Source organism: Pteropus vampyrus, unplaced genomic scaffold (assembly GCF_000151845.1).
Source record: "Pteropus vampyrus isolate Shadow unplaced genomic scaffold, Pvam_2.0 Scaffold671, whole genome shotgun sequence".
NCBI lineage: Eukaryota > Metazoa > Chordata > Mammalia > Chiroptera > Pteropodidae > Pteropus > Pteropus vampyrus.
The window spans coordinates 169,452-197,059 of record NW_011889452.1 but is presented as its reverse complement, the minus strand read 5'-3'; the positions used below and the strand labels follow the sequence as shown (position 1 = coordinate 197,059).

The following is a 27,608-nucleotide window of genomic DNA, read 5'->3' as shown; positions in this document are numbered from 1 at the left end:
TAGGCCCTATAAGCACTCATCCTAGAACCTTCAGGGAGGTCATCTATTCCCACCTGCCTACCATGTCTCAAGTAGGGACAAAAAGGACCAGAAAGGTGAACATAATTGAGACTTCCATGTCCCCCATGGTCTTCCACAGATCCATGGACAGGTCCTTTTATCCTAGCGCTTGGAGTCATGCTACACCAGGACAATGTCTTGAGCTTTCTCATGACCTCCTATTAGCAACCCTCACAGAGCCATCATTCCTCAAATCTCATTGAGTGCCTTCTCTGCCACTCACCAGGGTAGGTGCAAGGGACTTAAGAATAAGTGCTACAACTTACCAGTTAGGAATCTAACAGCTATAGGTTCAAGTCTGGGCTCTGCTCTTTATCAGCCATATGCCCTATTTCTCTGAGCCTTAGCCTTTTGTAGAAAGTAACATAGTCCCTACCTCCCAAATCACTAAGTGCTGGTTGTAATTATCTCTGGAACTGGCAGCCAAACCCTGGCAGACTAGAGCTCAGGAAGGGTTGCTAGGACCCTCAATCCACTGTAGAGAAAGAGAAGCAATCTTGAAATAGAGAGCAGGAGGCTGAAGCAGGGCTCCAGAGCTTTGGGACTGAGCTCTAATATTGCCATGGAGTCTCCCATACCCAGCTTCCACCTGGGCTAGCCCCAGATCCCTTGCCCAGGCTTGGGCTTCAAGGATTGCTGTCATACCCTGCAATGTTCTCCCTGCAGCCGCTGGGTCAGGTCAAGGGTCATTTCAGGTCAAGGGTCATTTTCCCCAGGGCAAATGGCCAAAGGACTTACTATTTCTGTAGGAGTGGGGATTTGGTAGGTGGCTCAGGGTCCCAGGGGTTCACCCTCTCTTGCTCTCCTCTCCTGAAGCTTCAAAATGTCAGGACCCATTTGGGAATCTGCCTACCTTTTAGTCCAGAGCTAGTCCCACCATCCAACCATCCCACCCATTCATATCCCCATCCCACAAGAAAGCAACAAAAACGCGTAGCGAACACATTTATTTAATATGGGGGTGGGGTATTGCTGTCTCTGTCAGTGTGTATGGGGTGGTAGGGAGACAACCAGAGGGACTTCTGCCCTGGAGTAAGAGGCTGTTCCGGCCCCAGGATGGGGGGTGAGGAGCAGACTAAGGGGACAGGGGTGACGTGTAAGGGGGGTAGGGTGAAGCTCTGCACACATCCTTGGGACCACAGTCCAGGCCCACCCAGTTACCAAAGCAAGAACCGAATAAATAAAGTGCAACCGTGGGGTTGGGAGACGGGAAGAGGGAGGGCACCGGGCGCACCCACGCCCACAGCCCACATTCAGTGCTGCCAGGTCTGGCCCAACTCTGGACCAGACCCTCCTGTCCAATCACCCCTATGTCCGTCCCTCCATGAGCCAGGCAGGGCCCCTGTGCAGCTACTGGAGGTAGCGATAGGCCTTAAAGCAGTGGTTGCCAGCATCGGCCACCACCACGTGGCCATCCGAGGTCAGTGCCAGGCCCTGTGGGCCATACAGTGGCTCTGCAGATGTGTTGATGTAGGATAGGAAGGAGCCAGAGCTGTCGAATACCTGAGGAATGAGTGGAGAATGAGGGATAAGTGAGATAAGGCAGATGAGAGGCATTTTGGGGGTGTGTATGTGCGTGGGACACAGTAGGAAACCTCACCCTCATGCCATCCCTGGGCTTTACTCACCTGGATACGGCTGTTGCCCCAGTCAGCCACGATGATGTTCCCATTGGAGTCCACAGCTACCCCCGTCGGGGCGTTAAACTGCCCATTGCCCTCACCATGGGAGCCAAACTTGAAGAGGAACTCTCCATCGGCACTGTACACCTGGCAGGGCAAAAGGCTGGGGACTGGGGAGCTGGCCTTGGGCTAAGGGTGGGGTCTTGAAGGAGGACAGGGTGAAGCCCCAGAGCTGAAGACCCTCAGATCTGCAACTACAGCCCAATTCTTCCCAGGCTTCGTGTCCATGCACCCGACTGCCTACTGGACATCTCTAGTTGATGTCCCTTGGGTATATCAAATCTAAGAGCCCATCTTTCCTAGGAAAGCAGTTTTGATTTATTTTTCTCAGTGACTGGCAACACCCATTCGGCTTTGAGTCATTCTAGACTCCACCTTCTCCTCTGTCGGACAGCTGATAAATTAACACAACCATTGATTCTATCACAAATTTGTACCCTAGGCATATATTGCCACCACAATGGTCCTTATCTGGATTGATCTTACAGCCTCTACTCTTGCCCCAACCATAGAATTGTATCACCCCACTGCCTGCAATCCTTCAGTGACTCCCCCTCACTCTTAGGAAGAGAGCAAGCCCTTTCTTTAAAGGGCATACAAGCCTCATCCTAGCAAACCCAGTCTGAACTACTTATAGTTTCTTGAACATGCCATAAGGGTTCCTATCTCCAGTTCTTGGCTCTTGTCCCCTCTGTCTTAAATCCTCTCCTCCTTCTCTACCTTCACGCTAATTCCCACTGGTGCTTTAGGTCATTCTCAGTCTCACCTGAGTCACATATTTCTGCTATGTCCTTGCACAGTTCCCTGAATGTCTTTATTACAGAATCTATCACATCACATAGGAATATGATAGGGATAGTATTTGCTTTATTCATAACTGTATCCCCAGCTTATAGATAGTACCTGGGTCAAAGCAGTTATGACATGAATGTCTACTGTTCAAATGAATGATCTTAAGGGGGCAAAAAAGGTGAGGGAGGACACTGACCTTCACTGAATGGTTATGGAAATCCGTCACTACAATCTCATTCTTGTTGTTCACAGCCACAAAGTGGGGCCCTGAAAATATAAAATGGTCTCTAGGGTAGCAAACTGGGATACTGAGTGGTATGGGGAAGAATATCTGTAGTGAAAAACCGGGGGTGTTAGGAGAGGGGTGGGGTCTCTGGGGCTGAGATAAGTGGTCTCTGGGAAGACAGTGCGGGGGCACAGTGAATGAAAGAGGTTCTCTAGGGCCTAGATACAGGAGGAGGGGTCTTTATAGCTGGGGTACCTAGGGGGTTCTCTGGGACTGGGGTATCAGAAGAGATCTGAGTTGTCCTCCAATACCTGCAAAGTGACGGTCAGTGGCCCCACGGCCCCCAAAACGGCCGACCAGCTTGCCATTTGGTTGGAAGGTGAAGACGCAGCAGGACTTGTTGTCGACCACAATGATATGTCCGTTCCGGTCTACAGCTACCCCCTTGGGGCCCATGAGGCGGCCAGCTCCAATCTTTGTCTGGAGGAAGGGGATACCCATTAAGGGCTTTATCTTTCCTGATGGGGAAAGTAGTCCTCACCTGGCACCAAAGCAGAACCTTGGGCTGGGAATGGACCAGTCAGGCCCTGACCACCGGGAGGCACTAAAATGGTTACCTCAGCTGGTCACCAGGGATGCAGAGTGTAGTGACAGTAAGGCTCTCACCTTGAACTTGCCCTCAGGGGAGAAGATGCTGACCCAACGGTTGTCATAGTCTGCCACAATAATGTCTCCGTTGGTGTCCACTGCCACACCTGTGGGGCGCTGCAGCTGCCCAGGTGAGCGCCCTCGGACCCCAAAGCGGAACTTGAACTGGCCTTCATTGGAGAAAACCTGGAGCAGAGGATCAAGGGAGGGAGGACGGAGGAGGGGAGAGACTATGGGCACAGAGGGAAGGGAGGAGGATCCTGAGGGTAGAGACCCCCCAGCTCATTCAGTCATTCAACAAGCACTGAAACCATGTGAGGGACACAAAGAAGAATCAGACATGGCTGCAGACCTTTACGGACTTGCAGCAGAGGTGTGATGAGACTGTAAGAATATGAAAGAGGAGACAGGGAGTGGTCAAAAAGGGCTCCAAGTGAAGAGGGTATCTGAGCTAGTAACCAAAAAGAATGGCAAAAGATGGACTGAAATCGGCCAGTAAAGGAGGGGCAAGAAAGGCATTTAAGCAGAATATAGAGGGCACAGAGTCCAGTGTGAGCTCCGCCTGTCCAGTGTGGCTGGACTGCAGGAAGCACTCCTATGGACAACAGGAGTGCAGTTTTACCCTGAGTGTAATGATTCACTGAAACAGGGAGTAACAAGATGAGATTTGCCTTTATGGTATGTAAGAAATATATTTGGTCTTTGTCCTCAAGGGCCTGGCACATTGCTCCTCAAAGTCCTGGAATTTCCTTACGATAGGAGTATCTTTCGTCATTCATAAGGAGCTCCCTTTGAAGTTATGCTATGGCAGTGACTTAGGCTGGGGCCCCCAGATAGCTCAGGATGGGGCTGGTCATCAGAAAGAACAAATGATTAAAGGGTTGGAACTTTCAGCCTTATCCACTAACCTATGGGAAGGGGGTGTGTGGGGGGAAGAGGAGGGGAGTTGTGCACCACATGCAGATTAAGCTCTATAAAAACCCCTGAAAAACAATATTTTGACAAGCTTCCAGGTTGGTGCTGAGAGGATGGTGCACCCCAGTTTCACGGGGACTGAAGCTCCTGCACTGGGGACTCTTCCAGATCTCACCCTTATGTGCCTCTTCATTTGGCTGTTCATTGGTATCCTTCATCAAATCCTTTAAACTGGTAAACGTATGTAAATGTTTCTCTGAGTTCTGTGAGCCTCTCTAGTTAATTAATTGACCCAAAGAGGGGATTGTGGGAACTTCTAACTTACAGCTGGTTGGTCAGATGCATAGGTGACAACCTGGACTTGCAATTGTGTATGAAGTGGAGGAAGTCTTATGGGACTGAGCCCTTAACCTATGGGAGGTGAAGCTACCTCCAAGTGGACAGTGTCAGCATTGAGTTAAATTTGTAGAATACCTGGTCAGTGTCCACTGAGAATTAGAAAATTGCTTGGTGGTACTGGAAAAAACACACTGGGGCTTTTAAGAAAGAGCACTCTGGCTGCAGGGGAGAGTTGAGACTGGAAGCTAGCTGACCAGTCAGAGGCCGCTGCAGCAGTCCAGGTGAGAAATGATGACGACTTGGACCAGGGCACTTGCTAGAAGGCAGTAGATGGACTCAAGAGACATATAGGAAGTAGACTCAACAAGACTTAGTAGCAGACAAGATGGGTAGGGAAGGGGGGAAATGGACAAGAATTAGCCCATCCAGGCTATGGGGTTAATAGCCTGTTGCTCTTGGACAGAATGACCTTTCAACCTCTCACCTTCTCCTACCTCCTCCACCTTAGGCACCCAACATGTTCAGTTCTCCCCATCCTAAAAGCACCTTCCTTAACGCTCCTTTCCTCCTTAGCTAAGCCTTCTTGCTTCTCCTTCACAGGCAAGACATCACTCACTGCATGAGTCTCACACTGCTTTGCTACAGGCTCTAGGGACACGAGATAAGTCAAAGCCAGGGGCAGCCTTGGAAACCTCGTTTTAGGCCTTGGCTTTGCTCTTTGATCGAGAGCTGCTCCCTCTTTAGTGGACTGGGCTCCCTATCCCCAGCCCATCCCCATCTCTTAGGCTTGCAGGACTGTTTGAACTGATCCCATCAACAGATCTCACTCCCTCCTGATGCAGACCTCCTACCACGCCATTGCCTATTCTGCCCTGGTCCCGTGGTGGAATAGCACTTGTCAGCAAGAGAAGGGAGGCACTGCAGGCTAAGGAGTTGATGTGAGAGAGACTAAACGATACCACCAGATCAGCAGTGAGGTCATGCATCTTTCTCCTCCAGTCTGAGCAGCTCAGTTTCCAGCTCAAAACTGATGAGGCTTGGAGGGTGTGGGGGTGTTCTTGCTCTTCTCATCCTATCATCACCACTCACAACTGACCAACTCTTGTTCATCCTTAGATTCTCGGAATTTCATGTCACTTCTTCAGAGAAGACTTTAATGACCAACTCTACCCCTGAATCAATGTATACATATACAGTTAAGTCTCCATGATATACACTTCACAGCTCTCTTCATAATGGTCACTTCTAACTAAATCACTACTAAATATCTTTGTCCCCTTCTAAAAATGTAAGTTCTAGGTATGCAGGGACTATGTCTGTTGTTTGTTGCTCCATTTGCGGTACTGGTATAGTTAACTGGCACAGAGCAGACATTTGCTCAATCTCAAACCAGAACTGGACATTTCCACTTGGATGCCACACAGCAATCTCAAACTCAACATGTGCAAAAGTGAATTTATCAGCTTATACCTAGATGTGATCTTACATGGCAATGCCACCTACCCAGTGCACCGAGTCCTGCCATTCCTGATCCCTGCCTCTCTCTTGACATCTGATGGTACATCAAAACCTGCCATGTTTGCTTCCTTAACATCTCAAGAATCTGCTGGTGCCCTAGTTTGGTTCTTACCATCTCTCTCCTACACCACAGTAGAACTAAATCACTTCAGGATCTGAATCTAGTGGGGGAGAGAGACTAAAACAAAACAAAACAAACCAGTGATTCTGGTAAAGTGTGAAAAGTGTTATAGCAAAAGGCTGAGGGAGCTCAGAGAAGAATGTGATTAATATTCTGCCTGAAGGAAATGAATACATTTTCATAGAAGAGCTGATAAAAATTTCTGGACTAAGATAATTACACAAATTGTCAAATCAAATATACAAATCAAATTCTTCATTCAGCCTCCACTACAGACAGATCCAAAGGAGGAAACATTCACAAGGACCCTAATCCTCACAAACTGAGGGGTACAAGTCACAGTCCGTCTGGGAGTCCAGCCCATACTAGGCCTGAGGCCTCCAGAGTAAGAGAAGCAGAAACTCAGCTTTGGAATCTGTGAGCCAGGCTCCTAGCAGCTAGGAAGTCGGGGTACAGGTAGGAGCAGGAGCAAGGAAGACTACTGTTAAGAATAGCAGGTGTTTGGAAAGGAGAGGGGGCTGTACTAGGCCCTGCCTCTCGATTCCTCACCCTGAAACAGTAGACATGAACAGCCCTTCATCAGAGAGACAAAGTAGCATGTCATTCTGTATGTATGGGCACCCATGTGTATGTACACCAGGGAAGGTTTCCTAAACCTCAACTTTTGTGCCAGAAAGCATCCCTGGCACAAGAAGAAGAAAAAAAGTTAGAGGGTGGAGGGAGTGACTGAGTACGACCTCAGTACCAATCCTCTCTACCTGTGCCCCTGCCCCATCTCCTCACTATCCAGGGTGGGTCTAAATCCCGCCCTGTGCTGACCTGGGCCTCTCCATTCCTCTGCTCCTAGGAACAGGTTGGGAATAAAGATGGCCTGGATGGGAATATGGTCATGGAAGAGTTCCTGGCACCTTCAGCCTGCTAGGTAGAAAGCAGAGGTGAGGGAGGAGCTGACATTGAGGTGACAGATCTTTGGCAGAGCTGGATCTGTGACACGGGTACTCAAGCAGGTCAGGAAGTTTAAATTTATAGATGTTGTGAAGTAAGAATCTTCAGGGAAATGTTTTGCTCCCTGATAAAATGTTTCCAAGAAATGAAGTTCAGGGTAGTTAAAAACAATCTTGTACAGGATAAAATCAAAATTCCAAAGCATCCTCTCCAAAACCATTTACAATGTGACCTCAGCTACTTGGCTCTTAATAGCAATCTACCTCCAGCCCCTCTGGGATCCTTTCAGTTCCCTGATCAACCCCCTCCAGCACTTTCCCACCTTCTGGCTTTTGCATTCTCCACCTGGACAATGATATTTTTAACTAACATTAGAAGGTTCACTAAGTGTCAGGCACAGTACATTATGTCATTTAATGCTCCCAGAAACCCTATGAGGTATTTGTTTCCTAATTTTACACATGATTTAACTGAAGCTCAGAGAGGTCACATGACTTGTCAGTAAGTGACAGAGCTAGGATTCAAGCCCAGGTGTCTGGTTTCAAAGCCTGAACTTTTTTAACTGCTCTGCTGTGTCTACCATACTGGTGCCTGCCACTAGGCTCTGGGCTCACTACAAAAAATAGAGAGCGAAAACCACATTTCCTGGCTTTAAGGAGTGTGAAGTGTCCATTCATGTGAAGGATGCATTAATCAGGTCTGTGAGGGACTGGTCTTGCCACTGGAAGACAGCCCTTTTCGCAAGTTACCCCATTTGACTGTCTAGTCAACTGCATGTTTGCAGAGACCAGTGCAGACAAGATACATCCTGGAGCAGGAAGGTATGCTAAAAGATTGCAGAGGAGGGTAGAGCCTGCATCCTGATCATGTGGTGGTGAAAAGGGAAGAAAGTAAGCCAGCCAGGTGGAGGCTCAAGTGAAGGCAGAGGGGAAAAAAGAATGCGCCAGATCTTTGGGGTCCAGGAGCTGGTCTGGCCTGAACCATGGCCTGAGAGGTAGAGGCTGCCAGCACAGTGAACCTTGGTACCTAATTGAATGTGGTTACTGTTGTGGCTGGTCGGAGCGAGGTTGCAAGTGGGTGAGTGAAGGATGGCGCTATGATTTATGGTACTGTGTGTAGGGTTTCATCTCTCAGGTGACCTATACACTCCTCTTTTTCAGGAGACTGTAGCTGGAGAACTTTCATTTTGGTGTTGGGGAGCTGGATAGGCACTCACCTGAATACATTGGTTGTTGCTATCTGCTACCACTATGCGGCCACTGCTAGCTGCGGACACACCCTGTAAATTAGTAAATTCACCCTTCTCCCTTCCACGACTGCCTGTGGGAAAGGGATGAGGGGAAACAAAAGAATTCACTGGCACATCATTTTGAACCTCCCTGCCCTCTCCGCCCCGCTCTCCCGCCTGAGCCCACTTCCGCCTGGCTCTGCCCGGGAGCCAGGCCATCTGTACCAACTCGGAAGACGAGCTCATCCTCAATGGGATTGTCCTTCCGCTTGCCGCCTGTGCTGTACATGGAGCTAGGCCTCCGCACCGCCTTCTGGCGCACGTGGCTGCCTGGGCCACCAGGAGACTTGACACGGCGCTTGACGTCGTCTGGAGACGGTGGCAGGTCCCCAGGACGCAGGGCACGCACGCGAAAGGGGCTGCCGCGCACGGGCTGGCCGTATAGCAGCACTGAGAGAAGGAGCTCGCCCTCGCAGCGCGCCGTGTACACCAGCTCGTACGTGCCGTTCTTGTGGTCCACCACTGGCACTGGAAGGCGCGTGCCGTCGGGGCCCGTGAGCTCCGCACGCAGCTCGGCGCTGCCGGTGCGCACAAGACGCCCATCTTTGTCTTTGGTAGTGACAGTGAGCGAGGCGGGCTGGCCTACCAGTGCCTGGCGCAGGCCTTCACCTGTGGCCACCGTCTCGTGTGCAGTGGCGTTCGTAGTGAGCAGTGCACCCAGATTGAGCACCGATCGCCGCAGCCCATCTACCTCGAGGACCAGTTCCAGCTGCGCATTCTCGTGTGGCCTCTCTGGGAAGGCCTGCGCTGCCAACGCTGCCAGCCGCTCTCGCATGTGCTTGCGCACCAGTAACACCTCCGGGGCTGAGCCCAGGCGCAGTGCCTGTTCCGCGAAGCTGCAGCTACTGCCGATGTGTTCTTGACCCTGGCGCAGTGTGTCTAGCTGGGTCTGCAACACCTGAGGAAGCGTTAGGGGAGGGTTGGGTGAGCAGACTGGAGCAGAACAGGGTATCTGTGATTCCCGATGAACTCGTAATACGACAGCATTAAAGAAATACAAGAGGGGAAATGTGGACACAGATGCCCACAGCACCTGTGGGGCCACGTCAGGAGGCAGGAAGTCTGGACAAGGGAAAGGGGTGCACAGGTGTGGAAAGCAGGAACACATGGAGGCAATAAAGCCTTCTCATGATGGACAGTGGTAGGGAAGGGTGAGCAGAGGTACCTTCTGCTTGGCCCCACAAATGGCCTCCAGGTCGCTGACCAGAGCCTGCTTGCGCTGCTGTAATGCTTGCTCCAGGTCCTCAAAGGCTGCGCTGATCTGGGCCAGAGCCTCTGCTTTGCGCTCCTGCAGCTGCTGGCTGATGCCCCCCACTAAGGCAATAGCTGCAGACAGCTGTGGCAGTCTGGGGAGGGGAAAAATCTCATACTGGGGTGGCTTGAGGTGCCCTCACCAAACCATTCCTTCTCCCTGCTGCTGCCCTCCAGGAGATTGCCCTACCTGAGGCCTCCTGGCCCTATCTAAGAATCTTATCTCTAAACTCCCCAGGGTCCCTCGCCTGCCCCTGTTGAGACACCATCCCTGATGGCCCCACCAGGCCAGGTTTCCAACAGGTGCCTACCGGCCTCGCACAGCCTCCAGCTGGCGCTGCAGGGCTGCCTTGTGCTGCTCCACCACGTCACGCAGCAGCACCGTGCCGTGCTCCCGGTGCTCCCCTGCCCGACACTCGCCACACATGGCCGTCTCACAGGCCTCACAGTAAAACTCCATCGTCTGGCAGCATAAAGACTTCAGTCAGGCAGTGGCTAGACACCAAACTTCTGTGCCCCTCCCCATCTGCCCTCCCGGCCCCTTACCTTCCAGGTGCACCCCCTACCTGGACCACTTATCCAGAGAAACACCCTCTTACCCAGTCGGCCCCTCCCCCACCTCTTGACCCTCCACCCCAAGTCCTGGCCTCACTGGGCCTGCTTGGGCCCACCTTGCCTTCATGGTTGGGGCAGGAGAGGGGGCGGCCAGCCACTGCACTGAGGGGGTGGGGGTCTTCGGGGTCATGGGCCCCATCAGGTGCTTGCTGCATCGCCTCCATGAGGCTGCTGATGAAGAAGTTATTCTGCAGTGCCGAGACACCCTGCTCAGGGAGGATGGATGTCTGCCGACACACCGGACAGGACAGCGTCAGGCTCTGGGCAGGGATGTAGTTCTGGAGGCATCTGGCCAAGAAGGAGGTAGAGCCGAAAGAGTGAGTAGAGCATCAGTGCAACCCTCCTCATACCTTCCATGGTACTATCCCTCTTCTCAAAGGTATGCCGTTACACTTCATTTTGAAACCTCTCTCTGGATGGCACGCACATCTTGCTCTGCCAATAGGTATAAAAGGACTCATTTCTCACAACTGAGTAGAAACACATCCCTGACCTCTCCCAGAATGCGACATATCCTCATTCCTCACAGTGTGCACAAACACAGGTTCACCTTTCAGAGGTGTTTACAAACTCTTTTCATAGATAAATGCCCCCACTTCGTTAACTCATTAAACATTTATTGACTGCCTACTCTTGCCAAATTTGTGCCAAGCTCTGGGGATACAAACATAAAGCACACTGCATACCTCTAAAATACTTCTAATCTACTGAAAAGAGAGGTCACAGAAATAGAGAGTTTTAGAAGTAAACAGTGGAATAATTAAGGGTGTGTTGTGTGTCCTGGAGCTAGGCTGCGTGGGTTCAATTCCCAGGGCAGTCATCTATTATACTGTGTGACCCCTGACAAGTTACTTAACTTTGATGAGCCAAGGATTCTTCCTTTGTAAGATAGAGACAGTATAGACTTTACAGGGTGTTGGAAGGATTAACTGTAAAGGGCTTATAAGCCCAACTCACAGAAAGCACTATATATTATAGGTGATTAGTATTATTTATTGTTAATATAAAGAATACAATAGATGCACTGATAAGGAAATGTACAGAAGGGGCATCTGGCCCAGAGTAGGTGGAGAGGGTAGCCAGGAAAAGCTTCAGAGGATAAGCCAAATCTTCATGGATAAATAATGTTAGCCTGACCAAAGAAAGGTACAGGGAGAAGAACAGTGTTCCAGACAGAGAAGGCAGCCAGAAACAGTATAGTGTGGGCAGGGAATTATAAACAGCTTGATGTGGCTGGAGACCAAGTCCAAGACAAGGAATGGTAAGAGGAGTCTGGAGAGAGAGGCAGGGGCCAGCTATGGAGGGCCTCGTGGGATACACTGAGAAGCTTACAAGTTATTGCGACAACAAAAGAGAGCCACAGGAGCATGGGTCAGCCAGGTTTACATTCTATCAAGCTCCTCTTTACTGCTTCTGGGCAGAGGGTGAATTTGAATGTGACAAAACAGTAGACAAGGGGTGGTAGCAGCAGCAGCATCATCATCGTCCACTTTCCATTTATTAAGCACTATGTGCAAAGCACTGTGCTTTGCTCTTTGTGTTTATGTAAACAGACTCTGAAAGAGTAAGTGGTCCAAAGTAACAAAATGAATGAGTATTAGAGCCTGGATCAAAATCCAATGCAAAGCTTGTGCTTAACCATGATACTCTTGCAATAGTCTGGGCAAGAGATAAGAAGACCTGGATCTAGGCAGCAGCAATGTAGACTAAGGTGGAACAAATCTGAGAAGTACTTAAGAAGTACAGCCAATGGAAGGTGTTGTCTGATTAGATATGTGGAGTAAGAGGTGAGTCTTGGTTGACTTCCAGATTCCTAGCTTAGATCCCTGAGTGGATGGTGGTGACATTCATTAAGGTGAGAAACTAGAAAGAGTGGTTTATAGAAAAGTTCAGCCTAGACCTGGCCAAATTTACTCTAACAGTTGACATCCAGGTAGAGAGACCTGTCGAGAGCTGGGAAGAAGGCAGGTTAGACATAGCAATGAGGATGCCATCAGCATTTAGATGGCCTCTGTAGCCATGGGAGAGGATGCAATCAGCCAAGAAGGGGTAGACAGTAATGAAAGCAGGTTAGAGCACCCAGCAAATACTGAATGAGGGGAGCAAAAAGAAACAGGCAGAGAAACAGGGGGAGAGACAGTGTCAGGGTAGCAAATTCCAGATGGAAAGAATGAGTAGTCATCAGTGTCAAAAGCAGTGGAATCAGAGAACATAAAGACCAGGAAATGCCCATCACATTTGGCAAAAATGAGAGTACTTTTGTCTGTAAGGAAAACAGCGGAGTGGTAGAGGAAGGAAAGCTTGACTTTTGCCAGTTGAAGAGTGAATGGGAGGTTGGAAGTTTGGATGGCAGCTGGGGGAATAAACGCAGAAAGGACAGTTATCTGTTTGTAATGGGACCCTTGAGCATGCTTATAAATTGAGGAGATAGTACAGAAAGAGAGGTGGAAGAGACTAGAAGACATGAGACAAGATCTAGGGACGGAGGGGTGGCTCAGATTGGCCTGAAGAGGAGGACTAGACCTCATCCCTCCATATGGAGGACAAAAAAGAGGTGGATGTACTTGAGTCCAGGCGGCAAAGCTAGAGAGAGAGAAAAATGCCTAACTTGCCTCAGGCAAGATCAGCTGCTGAGAGTGAAGGAGGGAAAATACAGAACAGCAGGGCTGTGATTAGTCACCAAAGGAAGTAGGAGAGGAAGCTTACTAGAAACAGACTGATGGCAGCATGTTTGGAGACAGCGAATTTGTGGAGGGAAGATCTGCATGCTGCAAACTTTCCCATGTCCCCAATCTCTTCTGTTAATGTTCTCCACGACTCTTGATCTTAACTAATTAAATTTTATTTATTTAACAAACACTATGTGCCAGGCACGACTCTAAATGCTTCGCAAATATAAACTTACTTGTGACCTCATTTCCCCTGCAGTCCTTTCAAGTAGAGAGTGGTTTTTGCCTCATACTCCACATTCCTTAGGAATAGAAGGTGCGGTTGAGTCCTCCCCGCCCCCAACTGGAACATTTCTAAACTATTCCTCAGCTCTCTGGAAGTTCATGCCTTCTATCTACACTACCTCTCCTTGTTATTGTCTCTGCTGACTTAATGGTTGCTTCCCCATTCTCTGAAGCTTTTCTTCTGGTTTATTCTCTACTTTGATCCGCTCTCCCTCACACATACACACACACCTGCCATTAGTCCCAGTGGCTCTGACATCGACAAGGTGACCCACCCACCATCAGGATTTCTTAGTCCCTTGACCTCCTCACCCCCAGTGATCTTTTCTTCCACTTCACTTCAGCTGTCCACTCCCACCACCACCCATATCCCATCAGCTGTCACTGCATCAACTCTGAAATCTGCATTTCAACCATTCCACGCCATTCCCCTCCATTCCCCTGTAGCTCTCTTCCCAGCTCACTGAATCTGGTGTTTCTCCTGCAAAATACCCTCAAACTCATAAAGACGTTCCTATTAGTTGACCATACCTGGCTTACAATAGCTTCCTAACTGGTTTCTTGCTTCTCTACAATCCATTCTCAAAACAGCAGCCTGAGTGAGCTTTAAAAAATCTAATTTATGTCATATTTCCGATTAAAAAAAAAAAAAATCCTCCAATGGTTTCCCATTGCATTTAAAGTAAAATCCGAACGCCTTCCTAAAACTGCCAAAGTCCCCCACGAACTGTCCTGACTCTTTCGGACCTCACTTCATCCCACTTTCTTCCTCACTCAGCCACTTCTTCCTTAAGGCTTTTGTATGGAACAATGCAAAGAGTTTCCCAGTGCCTGGAACAATCTGCACATGTCTGTTTCCTTCTTATCCTCAGGTGTCAGGTCAAATATCACCTCCTCAGGGAAACTTTCCTTGATGACTCTATGAAAAATAGCCTCTAGCTCAACCACCCCCACTTACTCCCTGCAAAACACTCAGCATAAGATGTGACATGACTGTTTGATTTTTACTTGTTTACTGTCCATCACTGCTCACTAGATCATAAGTTCTTTAAGAGCAAGGACCAAAAGATAAATGAGTGAGTAGTAGTTAACAGTGAAGGCTCTGCAGAATACTATGAACAATTATAGTCCAACAAATTGGAAAACCTAGAAGAAATGGATAAATTCCTGAAAACATACAACCTACCAAGGGTAAATCATGAAGAAATAGAAAATCTGAATAGATTGATTACAAGTAATGAAGTTGAATCAGTAATTTTAAAACTCTTAAAAAACAAAAGTTTGGAATGAGATGGCTTCACAGGTGAATTCTCCCAAAGATTTAAAGAAGAGTTAATACCTATCCTTGTCAAATTATTCCAAAAAATTAAAGAGGAAGAAATGCTTCCAAACTCATTTTGAGACCAGCATTACCTTGATACCAAACCCAGACAGAGATCCCACAAAAAAAGAAAATAACAGGCCAATATCCCTGATGAACACAGATGCAAAAATCCTCAGCAAAATATTAGCAAACCAAATTGAAAAACACATTAAAAGGATCACACATCACGACCAAGTGGGATTTATTCCAGGGATGCGAGGATGGTTGACATCCACAAATCAATCAATGTGATACACCACATCGACAAAATGAAAGATAAAAATCATTTGATTCTCTCAATATATGCAGAAAAAGCATCTGACAAAATTCAACATCCATTTATGATAAAAACTCTTAACAAGGTGGGGGTAGAGGGAACATAACTCAACATAATAAAGGCCATATATGACAAGCCCACAGTTAACATCATATTCAGTGGTGAAAAGCTGAAAGCTTTTCATCTAAGATCAGGAATAAGACAAGGATGCCCACTCACTACTTTTATTCAACATAGTATTGGAAGTCCTAGCTACAGAAATTAGGCAAGAAAAATACATAAACATCATCCAATTGGAAAGGAAGAAGTAAAACTGTCACTGTTGGCAGATGACATGACATTATATATAGGAAATCCTAAAGACGCCACCAAAAAACTATTGGAAGTAATAAATAGATTCAGTAAAGCCATAGGATACAAAATTAACATACAGAATTGGTCTTGTTTCTATACACTAATAAGCTATCAGAAAGAGAATTTAAGAAACAATACCATTTACAAGTGTATCAAAAAGAATAAAATAGCTAGGATTAAATTTAACCAAGGAGGTCAAAGACCTGTACTCTGAAAATATAAAACATTGATGAAAGAAATTGAGAACACAAATAAATGGAAAGGTATACCATGATAATGAATTGGAATACTTAATATTGTTGAAATGTCTACTCTACCAAAAGCAATCTACAGATTCAATGTAATCCCCATCAAAATACCAATGGCATTTTTCACAAAACTGGAACAAAGAATCCTAAAATTTGTAAGGAACCACAAAACAGCAAAAGCAATCTTGAGAAAGAAGAAAAAAGCTGGAGGTATCACACTCCAATTTGAAACTACGCTACAAAGCTATAATAATCAAAACAGTACCACACAAGCATGAAAACAGTCACATAGATAAACAGAATAGAATATAAAGCCCATAAAATAAACTCACGCATATATAGACAATTAATCTATGACAAAGAAGGCAAGAAAATACAATGGGGAAAAGACTGTCTCTTTCATAAATGACATTGGGAAAACTGGACAGCTACAAGCAAAAGAATGAAACTGGACCACTCTCTTACACCATATACAAAAATAAATTCAAAATGGATTAAAGACTCAAATACAAGACCTAAAACCCTAAAACTGCTAGAAGAAAAACATAGGCAGTAAGCTCTTTGACATTGGTTTTAGCAATATTTTTTAGACCAGTCTTGTCAGGCAAGGACAACAAAGCAATAAGAAACAAATAAGATTACAATAAACTAAAAAGCTTTGCACAGAGAAGGAAACCATCAACAAAATGAAAAGAAAACCTACAGAAAGAAAGAAAATATGTGCAAATCAATATCTGATATGGGGTTAATATCGAAAATAAATAAAGAACTTATAGAATTTAATATCAGAAAACAACCCAATCAAAAATGGGCAGAGTACTCGAATAGACATTTTTCCAAAGAAACATACAGATAGCCAGCAGACACATGAAAAGATGCTCAACCTTACTAATCATCAGAGAAATGCAAATCAAAACCACAATGAGTTATCACCTCACACTTGTCAGAATGGCTATTATCAAAAAGAAAAAATAATAAATGTTGATGAAGATATGGAGGAAAGGAACCCCTCCTACACTGTTGGTGGGAATATAAAATAATGCAGCCACTATGGGAAACAGTTTGGAGTTTCCTCAAAAAACTAAAAATAGAACTATCATACGATCTACCAATTCTACTTCTGGGTATTTATCAGAAGACAACGAAAATACTAATTTGAAGAGATATATGCACCCCTAGGTTCACTGATTATTATTTACAATAGCTAAGATATGGAAGTAACTTAAGTGTCCACCGATAGGTGAATGGATAAAGTTGCTTGTGTGTGTGTGTGTGTGTGTGTGTGTGTGTGTGTGTGTGTGTGTGTGTAATGGAATATTATTCGGCCATAAAAAAAAAAAGAATTAAATCTTGCCATTTGTGAAAACATAAATGGAGCTAGATGGTATTACGCTAAGTGAAGTAAGACAGAGAAAGAAAGACAAATACAATATGATTTTACATACATGTGGAATCTAAAAAAATAAAACAAAGCAAAAACATACTCATAGACACAGGAAACAAATTGGTGGTTACCAAAATGTGGAGGGGTTGGGGTTGGGAGGGAGCAACAGGTGATGGGAATTAACAGGTACGAACATCCAATTATAAAATAAATAAGTCATGGGGATATAATGTACAGCATAGGGAACACAGTCAATAATATTGTAATAATTTTCAGTGGTGACAGTAACTAGATTTATCATGGAGATCATTTTGTAATATATATAAATATCGAATCACTATGACATATGCCTGAAACTAACAGGATATTATATGTCAATTATACATCAATAAAAAAAGAGTGACAAGTCTGCAGTCAAATCTGGATTCAGACCTCGACTATTGCTGTAGACATATTTCTTAATTACTTAACGACTCTGAACCCTAGTTTCCTCTGCTCTGAAATGGGGATAATAAAGTATCTGTTGTGAAGATTAAGTAAATCAATACATGTAAATCACTTTGTCAGTCCCAGGCAAATACTAAGCAATCAATACATGGTAGCTATTATAATTTCTCAGGCACTGATTTTCTCCAGAAGTGTTTAGTGATCTGGGGGTAGGAGAAGGTGCAGAGACATCTTTACTGATCAAGCATTGAGCTTCTGCCATGTGGGTTTAGAAAAGGACAAAGATGTGAGGGAATTATGGCAGCCAGTCAAATGGACAGCCATTGGATCCAGGATGGGTAGGACAGACAGAGAGGCCAGGATGGATCTGGTGGCTGGGAGAAGAGGGAGGAGTTGAGCAGGCTGGATGTCTATATCCAGTCAAAGCTGGTACAGTGGGAGTGGGATACTGGACTTTAAATAATACTACCCAGAAGAGGAATTATTCTGGGTGATGGCAAGATCCAGGGCATTGCTGGGAAACAGTATGGCTAAGGTGGCATGGAGGATATCCCTGGAGAAACAGTCAAGAACCAAGAAGCATAAGTGGGTGATAAAGTCACCAAGGTTGATGGAAGGAAGTGGAATGGGCAGGAAGGCTGAGACTGTTTCCAGTTGATGAAGGAAGGGGAGAGAGCAGTAGGACTGGAATCTGAATGAACAGGGCTGGAAGGGAAGCAGGGTCCCTGGGGCAGAGCCAGGTTTCAGACCAGGCAGGAGGCAGAGAGAATGCTTGGGTGGAAAAAAAATGTGAAAAAACCCAGGCCATTCACGACAGACCAAAGAGGGATGAAGGCTGGAGAGAGAATATTGTCCGAATACAGATGTGATCAAGTTTAAAACCCTGCAAAGACTTCACGTGGCTCTCTGGGTAAAGGCAAAACTCTCTAACAGGCCCACAAAGCTCTCCGCGTGGTCTGGCTTCAACCTTCCTCTTGAGCCTCATCCTGTGCCACTCTGTCACACTAGCACTGCTCCAGCTTTGTAGGGCTTCTTCTAGGCCCTCTGACCTGACACAGTCCCTCATCCCACATTCTTCCTTCTGCCTGGAATGCTCTTACCATTCCCTTCACTTAGTTCCTACTCAGCCTCCAGATCACACCTCAGGGAAGCCTTCCCCGATTCTCCAATTATAAGAGCCCATATGCTAAGCTGTCATAGCTTAGACTTTATTTGCAGCACTTATTAAGGGTGCAATATTATATTTACCTGTAGTCTGGCTATATTATTTGATTACTTTCCCCTTCATTATACTGTAAGCTTTCTAAGAGCAAAGATGTATCTTTTTTTGCTTATCACTGCATGCCCAGTGCCTGGAACATGGCTGGCACATAGTAGCTGCTCAATATAAATATCTGTTCAATGAATTAATAATTGATAGAAGCCTAGAGGCTGGGAGGGGTTATCTTCTCTCACTGCCTCGGGGAAACAATGAAGACAGGCAAGGAAGGACAGACCTAGCTTCAAATATCCTCCCACTGGTCACAAATTCTTCTGGTGCCAGAGTTGATTCAGTCACAGCTCTGTCTGATTTCTCTGGTGCTGTCAAAGGCTGCCTTGGGGTTTGGAGAGGGGCAGAGAAGGCTCTGTTCTGGGCAGGGATGATGGCTCAGTGTTAGGAGCTTCTGGTCCTCTCATGGGTTCCTGCATCAAACCCTCATCTCCTATAGGTTGGAAGTCACCGGCTCTCCTGCATGTGTACACAAATTTCCCTCACCTCTTATAGGTTTATACATGCTATTCCCCTCTAAGGAGTGCCTGCAAGGTCTTTATCCCTCCTAGTACACAGCCCCCCTCACCTCTCACAGAAGGTATGCAGGCAAGGCAGAACCTTGGGGCACCGGTACCGATCCAGGCAGATGCTGCACACCAGGAACTGCTTGTCCATTGGCTGGACCTCTGGGCCAGGGCTGTCCTCCCTCTTTGCCATGGTGCTCACGATGGCTCCTGGCACTCACACCAGCCTGTGTAAGGAGAGATGGTCAGCACCTGGGAAGTCAGCATTCCCGCTCCCCACCTGGTCCCCACCACTCAAATGCCCTGCAGAGAACTAGCCCCATTTCTTCCCTGCCAGGGGCAGGACAAACAGTGAACTGGAAGGAGCAGGGTGAAGTAGATGGGCTGAGTGACCCCTGAGCATGCGCTGTAGTTAAGAGCACACACTTAGGTTTCAAACTCAGCTCAGCCTCTTACCAACTATATGACCTTGGACAATTCATATAACCTCTCTGAGACTCGGTTTCCTATTTGGAATTATGGGAATAACAATCCCTACCTCAAATGGTTGTTTGGAGAATTTGCAACAGTGTATGTCAAGTGCATGGTACATGGGTGCCCACTCTTACTGACACACCCATCCTTCAACTCCTCTGCCTCCTCCAGATTCTCCTCCAGGAGACCTTTCTGATGGAGTGTCTCTCTTCTCTGACTACCTACAGCCCTCCTACCTATACTCTGACCCACCTCTCAGCACAACTGCCCAGGATTGCATTTTTTCCCCACATGCCAATCAGTATCCAGCTCTGTGGATTCTGCCTCTCAAATCTCTTATCCGCTTTTCTCCAACCAGACAGCTACTGCCCCCAATTCAGATCACCACCAATTCTCTCCTGTGATACAGCAATAGCCTTCTAACTGGTATCTTTTTCTCCTCACTTGTGCCTCTCATCCATCCACGCAGTCAGAATGAAGCTTTTAAAACACAGACTCCATCTTGTCACTAACTCCGTTTATATTTCTTTCAACAGTTATCCATTGTCCAAACTCCTTAAACTGGCCAACAAGGCTTAGCTTTGCCCATAACTCCCTCTACCTCCTCATGTCTCATGATACTATGATCAGTCACACTGATTTCTTTTCAGTTCCTAGAAAACTCCTTTTACTTCTAGGCAGTTACATATTCTGTTCTCTCTGCCTGAGATCCTCTTCTAAGGCCCTCTTTGTCTGGCTGACTACCACTTATCTTTCAGGTTGACATGTAAATGTCACTTCCTCCAGAAGGCCTTCCCTGATTTCCTGAAGTCTGGGTTAGATGCTCCATCTTTGTGTCTCACTGTATCCTGTATTTCCTTCATCCTAGCTCTTATATGCCATACTATAATTTTGTTACTTCTCTGCTTCCTCTACTGTATGCAGAGTTCTTGAGGGCAGATATATTTTATTTTTCTTAATCCTAGCTCTTAGCACAGAGGTTGACATAGGATCAATCTACATTTATTGAATTAATTCAGTAATTCAACAAATATTTATTAAGTGCCTACTTTGTACAGGCACTGGGGATAGAGTAATAAAACAGCTTTGGTCACTGTCTCTATGATGGGGAGGTGGTGACAGATATTTTAAAAGTAAATAAACAAATAAATAGATAATCATAAATTGGGAGAGGGGAGTGCTATAAAGAAGAAAAGGATGCTATGAGAAGGAGCATTTTCTTGATTGGGTGATCAGGGAAGGCCTCTCCAAGTAGGTAACTTTTAAGCAAAGCTCTGAGAGATAGAAACAAAATGGTAAGAATAAAGGTGGAGGCATCAGAGAATGAGGGAGGGAAATCATTCTAGGCTCAAGGAACAGTATACATGAAAGTTCTTAGAGGGCTCACTGAGAACCCAAAAGGATCATTTGGTTAGAGCAAAGTGAATAAGAGGCAACAGGTGAGTTTGGGAAGGTCCGCTGAAATGAGATCAGGCAGGACCTTGATGTTAAGAATATGGTTTTCTCCTAAATTGGGAGGGAAATGATGCAATTTACAAAAATAAAAATAAAAATAAATTTAAAAGATACTTTGGCAGCTATAAGGGGTAGAAGCAGGGAGACCAGTTCGGAACCTATTCCAGTTCTTTAGTAAGAAGTTGTTGGGTATTAGCAGAGCTATAGGCAGAAAGGTGGGTTGATTTGAGAAATATATTCATGAGGTTGAATCGAAAGTACATCATGACGGATTGGATGTGAAAGGAGAAAAGGAAAGTCAATAATGACCCTCAGATTTCACCCTTGAGCAGTGGTGGGCCATGCAGAGAGTCAGTGAAAGCTGAGAAGCTGATTTGGGGCATTCTGTTTTAGGCACGCTAAGTTTGAATGCCTGTGTGATATCCACATAGAAGCATCAAGTAAGGAGTGAAATATAGGAGCTCAAGGGAGAAGTTGGGGCTTGTTATTGATTTAGGAGCACTGACATATTAATGACACGTAAAGCAATGAGAATGAATGAGACCACCTAGGGACAGAGAGTGGAAAGTAAAGGAGAATCCAGAGCAATGGGAGGAAAACCAAGGGAGTGTTGGACCAAGGGAAACAAAAGAAGAGAGAGTGATCCCTGATGTGAGCACTGGAATTCTCTCTTCAGAGGTGATGGGTTCTGAATCTGGAGACTTAATACAGGGACAACATAGCAGTGGGGAGAACAGATTGAAGGTTGGCGGAAGAAACAGGAGGCCAGAGCCGAGCTGAGGCTTCTGTCTGGTGAAGGGGAGGGCTAGGAGGAAGAGTAGGAGAAGTCCACTGCGCCCGCTCAGCTGGGGCAGCGGATGTCAGGCTCTGCCTCTCTCCAAGGCCAAGGGGCTCTAGGAGCCTGTCTCACAGGGGCGGGGATTGGGCTACATCCAAGATCTAACAGCTCCTCCCTCCCTTCCCCTTCCTGCTTCAGTTCCCCACCCAGACTTGCCAGGCATGCAATCGCTGAGGCCATACCCCAGCCTGGATCACTCAGATTACCTTCTCCTGGGCTTCTATTCCCACCTCTCCCATACCACTGTGCCCTAGAGATCTGCCCCTAGATCTCTAGGCAATGGTTTAAATGGACTATTTATCACAGCAGACATTTAGCGAACCTTGAACTCAGAGCTGAGATTTCACTCTTTCCTCAGGCTGCCTACTGCCATCCCTATATCCCTTATTCTACCTGTCTTGTATAGCTCAGTTCTAAAGGCACCTCATTTCCTCATTCAGCATTTATTCAACACCTCTGCTAGACCTGCGGATAAAAGATAAATAGTTGCAGCTCAGCCTTCATGGATTCCACAATCTAATAAATGGATTACTGCAACTTGGTGAGGGCTATGATTAGGCAGCACAGATTGCTCCAGGAGCACAGAAGTTACCTAACTTAGATTTGGGGTTGGTTAGGGGATGAGGTATTGGTGGTTGGAGGTCAAAGGAATTCTTATGAAAGTGGCATTCAAGCTGAGAGGTCCAGGATGAGTGAGAGTTACAGATAGCATGGTGCCTTCTGCATCAGGAGACTGAATCATACACTAGGACAGGCTTGGGCTAAGAATTGAGATGGGGTGCTAGGCAGGAGCTAGATCACACAGAGTTGTGTTGGCCTTATTAAGAAATTTAGACTTCACCCTTCCCTGCTATGGGATTAAAGCTTTATCTAAAAAGCAAAGGAAACCTGGGGGGATGGGGGGTGGAAAAGGTTTAAGTATAGAGTGATAGGGCCACAATAGAAAATTTTTCACTGCTGTGTGGAAAATAGTTTAGAGGAGACATGAGTGGTAAGTTAAGAGACTGCCATGATATGCCAGAAGAGAGATGATGGTGGCCTTGACTAGGGTAGTAGCAAAGAGGAGGTTGAGAGAAGGGGCTTTCATATGGAAGAATCAATAGAACTTGATGGCTGATTGGTTAAAAGTAAGAGAAGAAAGAATGGGACATTCAAGTGGAGAGGTCCAGCTGGCAGTTGGAAAGACAGGCTGGAGCCTAAGAAAGAGGTCTGGCCTGGAGGTAAGGATTTGGGAGTCTTTGGTGTAGAGATGGCACCTGAAGCCATGGAAGTGGATGACATCACCCAGAGATGACAAAGGAGAGCCTGTGACTGTGCCCCAAGGAACCTCAACATTTAAGGTAAAGGCCCAGGAAGCAAGGTCTGCAAAGAAATTGAAAAGCTGTGGGCAGAGAGACAGAAGCAGGAAAGAAGGAGATTGTGAAGGTCAAGGGAGAGGAAAGTTTCATGGACAAGGGAACGATCTCATTGCAAAACACTGCAGAAAGGTCCCATGATCTAAAGCCCAAGAGAAGCTATCATTAACTTTAGGGAGTGTGGTTTCCAGGGGCTAAAGGAGAGGAGGCAGGTTCAGGGGGGAGTTGATCGTGAGCAAAAGGAGGTGGCCAGTGGTGACTCCATTAGATCCTTAACATCTGCAAAGGATGTGTTTCAAGGCTTTTCAGTTTCTCCAAATTCTCAAACAGAAGCTAATTTCCCCCCATGACTTCCTCCTACAACCTCGTGAGAGTCCCAGATTTACACAGCTGTGAGTGGAGGTAGATGACCAAAGCATTGTTAAAAAGTGGATGCAAGAGGTCAGCTAGGCTCACTTGTTTCCTAAAATGACTCACTCCTGTCCACTAGCCTCCAAGTGTATTTGATTATTTGACACCTCAGCAAAATGACAAATGACTGCAGGTTACAGTCTTCGGGGTTTCTTTGGTACAGATGAAGCCTAGGAAGAGGTAAAGTCCTCGAAGCCAAGGAATCCTTTAAATAAGATTGGCAGGAAAGGAAAGTAATGGAATTCACAGTATCATCTCCCCTACCACTGCTAGAATGAGTAGGTGAATGAACCATTTGATCAGCTGATCAACGTATCAGTCAAACTTCCTTGGGCACACTCTGAACCAAGCCCTTCAAATGAGAACTGAAGATGCAAAGCTGAAAAAGATATATACTCCCTGTCCACAAGCTCTCAGATTAGTGTGCGAAACGGACATGGAAATACATAACTACAATGTGATAAGTAGCATGATATTAACACATTCAAACTGCTATGGCAGCAAAGAGGAGGAAATACCTAAGTTAAAAGGTAGTGGAGAAAAATGAAGAGGCCTCCAAAGGAAGGGATATATAAGCTGGCTCTTGAGGGACAAATAGGAGTTCGATAGGTACAATGGGAAAACTGAGTGAGGAACAGAAGCACGAAAAATTAAGAAACATGGACCAGCTGGGCAATAGTACAAGAGTCGAAAGGGCAGAGGCTGTATGATGCTTTCATGATCACTCGATGCGAGTTCTCCACTTGCTCCCTGGCTACTGCTTCACTGCCCATTCCTTAAATGTCTGGTTCCCCAGAACTTTGTTCTAGGGCCTCTTCTCTCACTTTCACACTCTGCTATAGAAATCTCATCGTCTCTTGGGGTTTCAGTTACCATCTATTTGCTAATGACCCCAAAGCCTTATCTCCCGTGCAGAAAACTTTCTTGATCCCCACACCTGTATATCCAACTGTATCTTGAATATTTCTACATGGAAGATGCATGGAGACTAGTCTACAACTGTTCACTTCCCCTTAACCTACTATTCATGCTGCATTCCTCATCTCAATAAAAGGTACCACTATCCATCTAACCACACCAGCCAGAACCCTGGGAGTTTTCTCAATTTCTCCTCTTCTTTCACCTTTGAGATACAAGCTATGATGCTTTATCTTTGATTCTGCCTCTAAAATATGTCTAGATTTAAAAAGCTCAGAAGATCTAGGAACTAGTCCTGTCAAGGACTAATGCAAGGTAAGACTCTGGGCAACTTCCTACTCCATCCCCTTTTTGTAAGTTGGGGGAGGGGGGGGTCTTCTTGTTTCCCAAATCTGAGATTCCCAAGGTTCTCTTTCCAGCCAAATGTCTCTATAGATTGTAATATGTGCCCATGCTTAAATTCCACCTTGTACTACCTTGAGGATTTGATTGCTGATTTCTATGGTAAGGCTAGGTGTGTTTAGAGGGTGGCTGCAGTTGTCTCCCCCGCCTCCTCCCTGTTCCGTTCCCTTCCAAAATAAATGTTTGCTGAGTTTAGGGCACCCATGACACTCCCTCTGGGCACCCTCTACTCTAATAGTATGGCTTTGCTGTTTTTTTCTGAACACAGGCAGTACTACCCAACTATGGGTTACTACTCAAGCTTGTCTCTCAGCAAGAATGCCATTGCCCCTAAGTGGCTGAGGCAGCACCCGGCACACAGAGGGTGCTTAGTATATGTTGGTGACAGGAGAGCCATGTTTAAATCACTGCAGTTCCTTCTCACTAGAGAGAGAGAGGCAAAAGCAAAGGCAATAACAAGTGAACAAGGCTTCACGGAAAAAGACCTCCACTTAACATAAAGCTTTCCCATAGCAAAAGGTAGTAAGTGCTCTGTCACTGGAGGTATGCAAGCCAAAAGAGGCAGGGCACCTGTCAAGCCTGCAGCTGATTCCAATTCTGCAGCAAATCGGAGCCCTGCTTAGGGGATGAATGGGCAATAGAGAGCTGGACAGACACACAGGGGCAGATCTGTGAAAAAGATGGCTCTACCTGCTCCAGCCTCCCAGATCTCATCTTCCTACAGGGGCCATGGTGTCCACTTGAGAGACCCCCACACCAGGAACAAGCCCGGGGCCTGCCTTCAGTCAGAATGACCTCCCTAGGTGCAGCCTGTCCCTCCAACCTGCAACCATCTGTCCCTGCAGGTTTGCAGCCCAGGATCTGTAGCCAAGTCCAGAAGGGAGGAGGCCAGACCAAGGAGGGGCCTGGGGTCCTCCAGGCAGGGCCCAAGCTGCAGGGGAACCAGGTGGGTCCTTTCCTACATGAAATAGCCTCCGAATGATGATTCCTATCCAGGGAGCAGTATTAGAGGAGGAAAGAGTGCCCTCTATCCTGGCTGGTGGGCCTCCTGGTGCTTGAAGAGGATGGACGGGAGAGCAAGAGGTAGAAGTGTCTGCACCAGGGAGAATGGAACCCTTCAGACAAGCTGGGCCACAAGATTCCAGAGTCCCACTTAGCAACACCCCCGCCCCTCCACACACACACACACCGTCACCCTCAGCTGTAGCGTTCGACACCCTACGCCAACATACACAAGCTCCCAAACCCCACGCTCCTCCAAGGAACCATCACCCATTCACCCGCGCCTCCCCCCTCAAACATGGACCTCACGTGAGCAGCCACAGCCCGAAGAATCCCCTCACTGCTCTCACGGACATGGACACGCCTCACGTGGACAGAGACAACCACAGCTTTTGAAATGCATCTGTGCCCCCACCCATAGACGCTCGGACAGACACACGGCCACTGAGACCCGGCCTCGGACCAGGGCAGACAGGAATACAAACGCACCCCTGGGGGCCGCCAGTCGCACTCACCGCGGCGGAGAAGGATGGGAGGCCAAGACCCGGACTGCGGCCACTCCGAGGGGCCCGCGGCGCTGCCCCCGCTGCCAGCGCCTGTCTGCCCGGCCCTGCCCGCGGCGCCGCCCCACGTCCCGCGCCTCCGCCTGTCCTCGCGCCGGCGCCGCCGCCGGACCCCGCCGCACAGGACGGAGGGAGGGGTCGGGGCGGGGCTGCGGACCAGCCAGGGGATGGGGCGGCTCCAGAACTGAAGACCCACCCACGCTCCGCCCGCCGCTGCGCAAGCCCCGCCTCCCCTGCCCCGCCCGCCCGGCTCCCAGCGGCCACCCCCCCAGGCTCCAGCTGGAGCTGCCTCCGCCCGCCGGCCAGAGAGCCGGTAAGCCGGATCCCGGATCCAGGATCCCGGATCCAGGATCTCGATCCCCGCCAGCTGCTTCTTGTCTCGACGTCTCCAGGGAAGGGCGCCGTAGTAAGTCTCAGGGACGGGGATGAGGCTCCGTCAATAAAAGGCAAGCTGGACAGCAGGGATTTCGGACTCTGGGAACCGGTTCGGGCTGCCTCCTGGAGGTGCCCTTCCCGGCTTTCTGGGGGGCTCCTACGAAATATGCTAGTGTGGTGTCTGAAGAGCAGGGAAGACGGGGATCGTCTGTATCTCGGCGCGGATGTCTGGGCAGCGAAGGGCTCCAAAGTGGAAAGGCAGTATCCAGACCTCTGGAAAAGGGGCTGAAAGGGTAGAAAAATGAGGGGACTTGATTCGACGGCTCTAGTTGCCTGGCTCTCCCTCAGGAGCCCCCTAGCGAGGAAATTATGGTTCGGACCATCCAGCGACTCTCTTCCACAGTCCAAAGACCAGAGCAATTCCCAGAATCATCGCATTGTGGAAAAGCGGCCCCGGTGGAAAATAATAAAAGTTATAATAGTTAACAGGGACTGAGTGCTTATATTGTGCCACACACATAACGAATCACTTTACATATATTACCTTCTTTAATATTCATAATCTTGATGGCTTCTTTTAATAGCTATGTTTTACAACGTAAGAAACTGAGG

General features: G+C 47.3%; 1 protein-coding gene across 6 annotated transcripts; it reads right to left on the bottom strand.

The window, feature by feature from the left end:
- Window positions 1-990: 990 nt before the first annotated feature.
- On the bottom strand, window positions 991-26,749 carry TRIM3 (tripartite motif containing 3). 6 transcript variants are annotated; one of them, XM_011385176.2, is made up of 12 exons: window positions 26,548-26,747; window positions 19,266-19,430; window positions 10,457-10,688; window positions 10,097-10,248; window positions 9,700-9,880; window positions 8,700-9,432; window positions 8,463-8,566; window positions 3,427-3,594; window positions 3,072-3,240; window positions 2,731-2,801; window positions 1,689-1,829; window positions 991-1,563 (listed from the first exon to the last, which is right to left on the bottom strand). In XM_011385176.2, exons 2-12 carry the CDS (start codon window positions 19,394-19,396, stop codon window positions 1,411-1,413), a joined length of 2,235 nt encoding a protein of 744 aa, XP_011383478.1. In that variant the 5' UTR covers window positions 19,397-19,430; window positions 26,548-26,747; the 3' UTR covers window positions 991-1,410. The 6 variants fall into 6 exon arrangements, with proteins under 6 accessions (XP_011383478.1, XP_023381776.1, XP_011383477.1 ...); XM_023526008.1 differs by having other exon boundaries at window positions 26,574-26,747; XM_011385175.2 differs by lacking the exon at window positions 26,548-26,747 and adding an exon at window positions 25,747-26,521.
- Between the last annotated feature and the right edge of the window lie 859 nt (window positions 26,750-27,608).

Coding starts and splice junctions, on each gene's coding strand:
- TRIM3 (XM_011385176.2), bottom strand. CDS start 19,396: ATGGCAAAGAGGGAGGACAGCCCTGGCCCAGAGGTCCAGCCAATGGAC. Junction 2,802..3,071: donor CACTGACCGTCACTTTGCAG/GTATTGGAGGAC, acceptor TTATATTTTCAG/GGCCCCACTTTGTGGCTGTG. Junction 1,564..1,688: donor GGGGCAACAGCCGTATCCAG/GTGAGTAAAGCC, acceptor CTCATTCCTCAG/GTATTCGACAGCTCTGGCTC.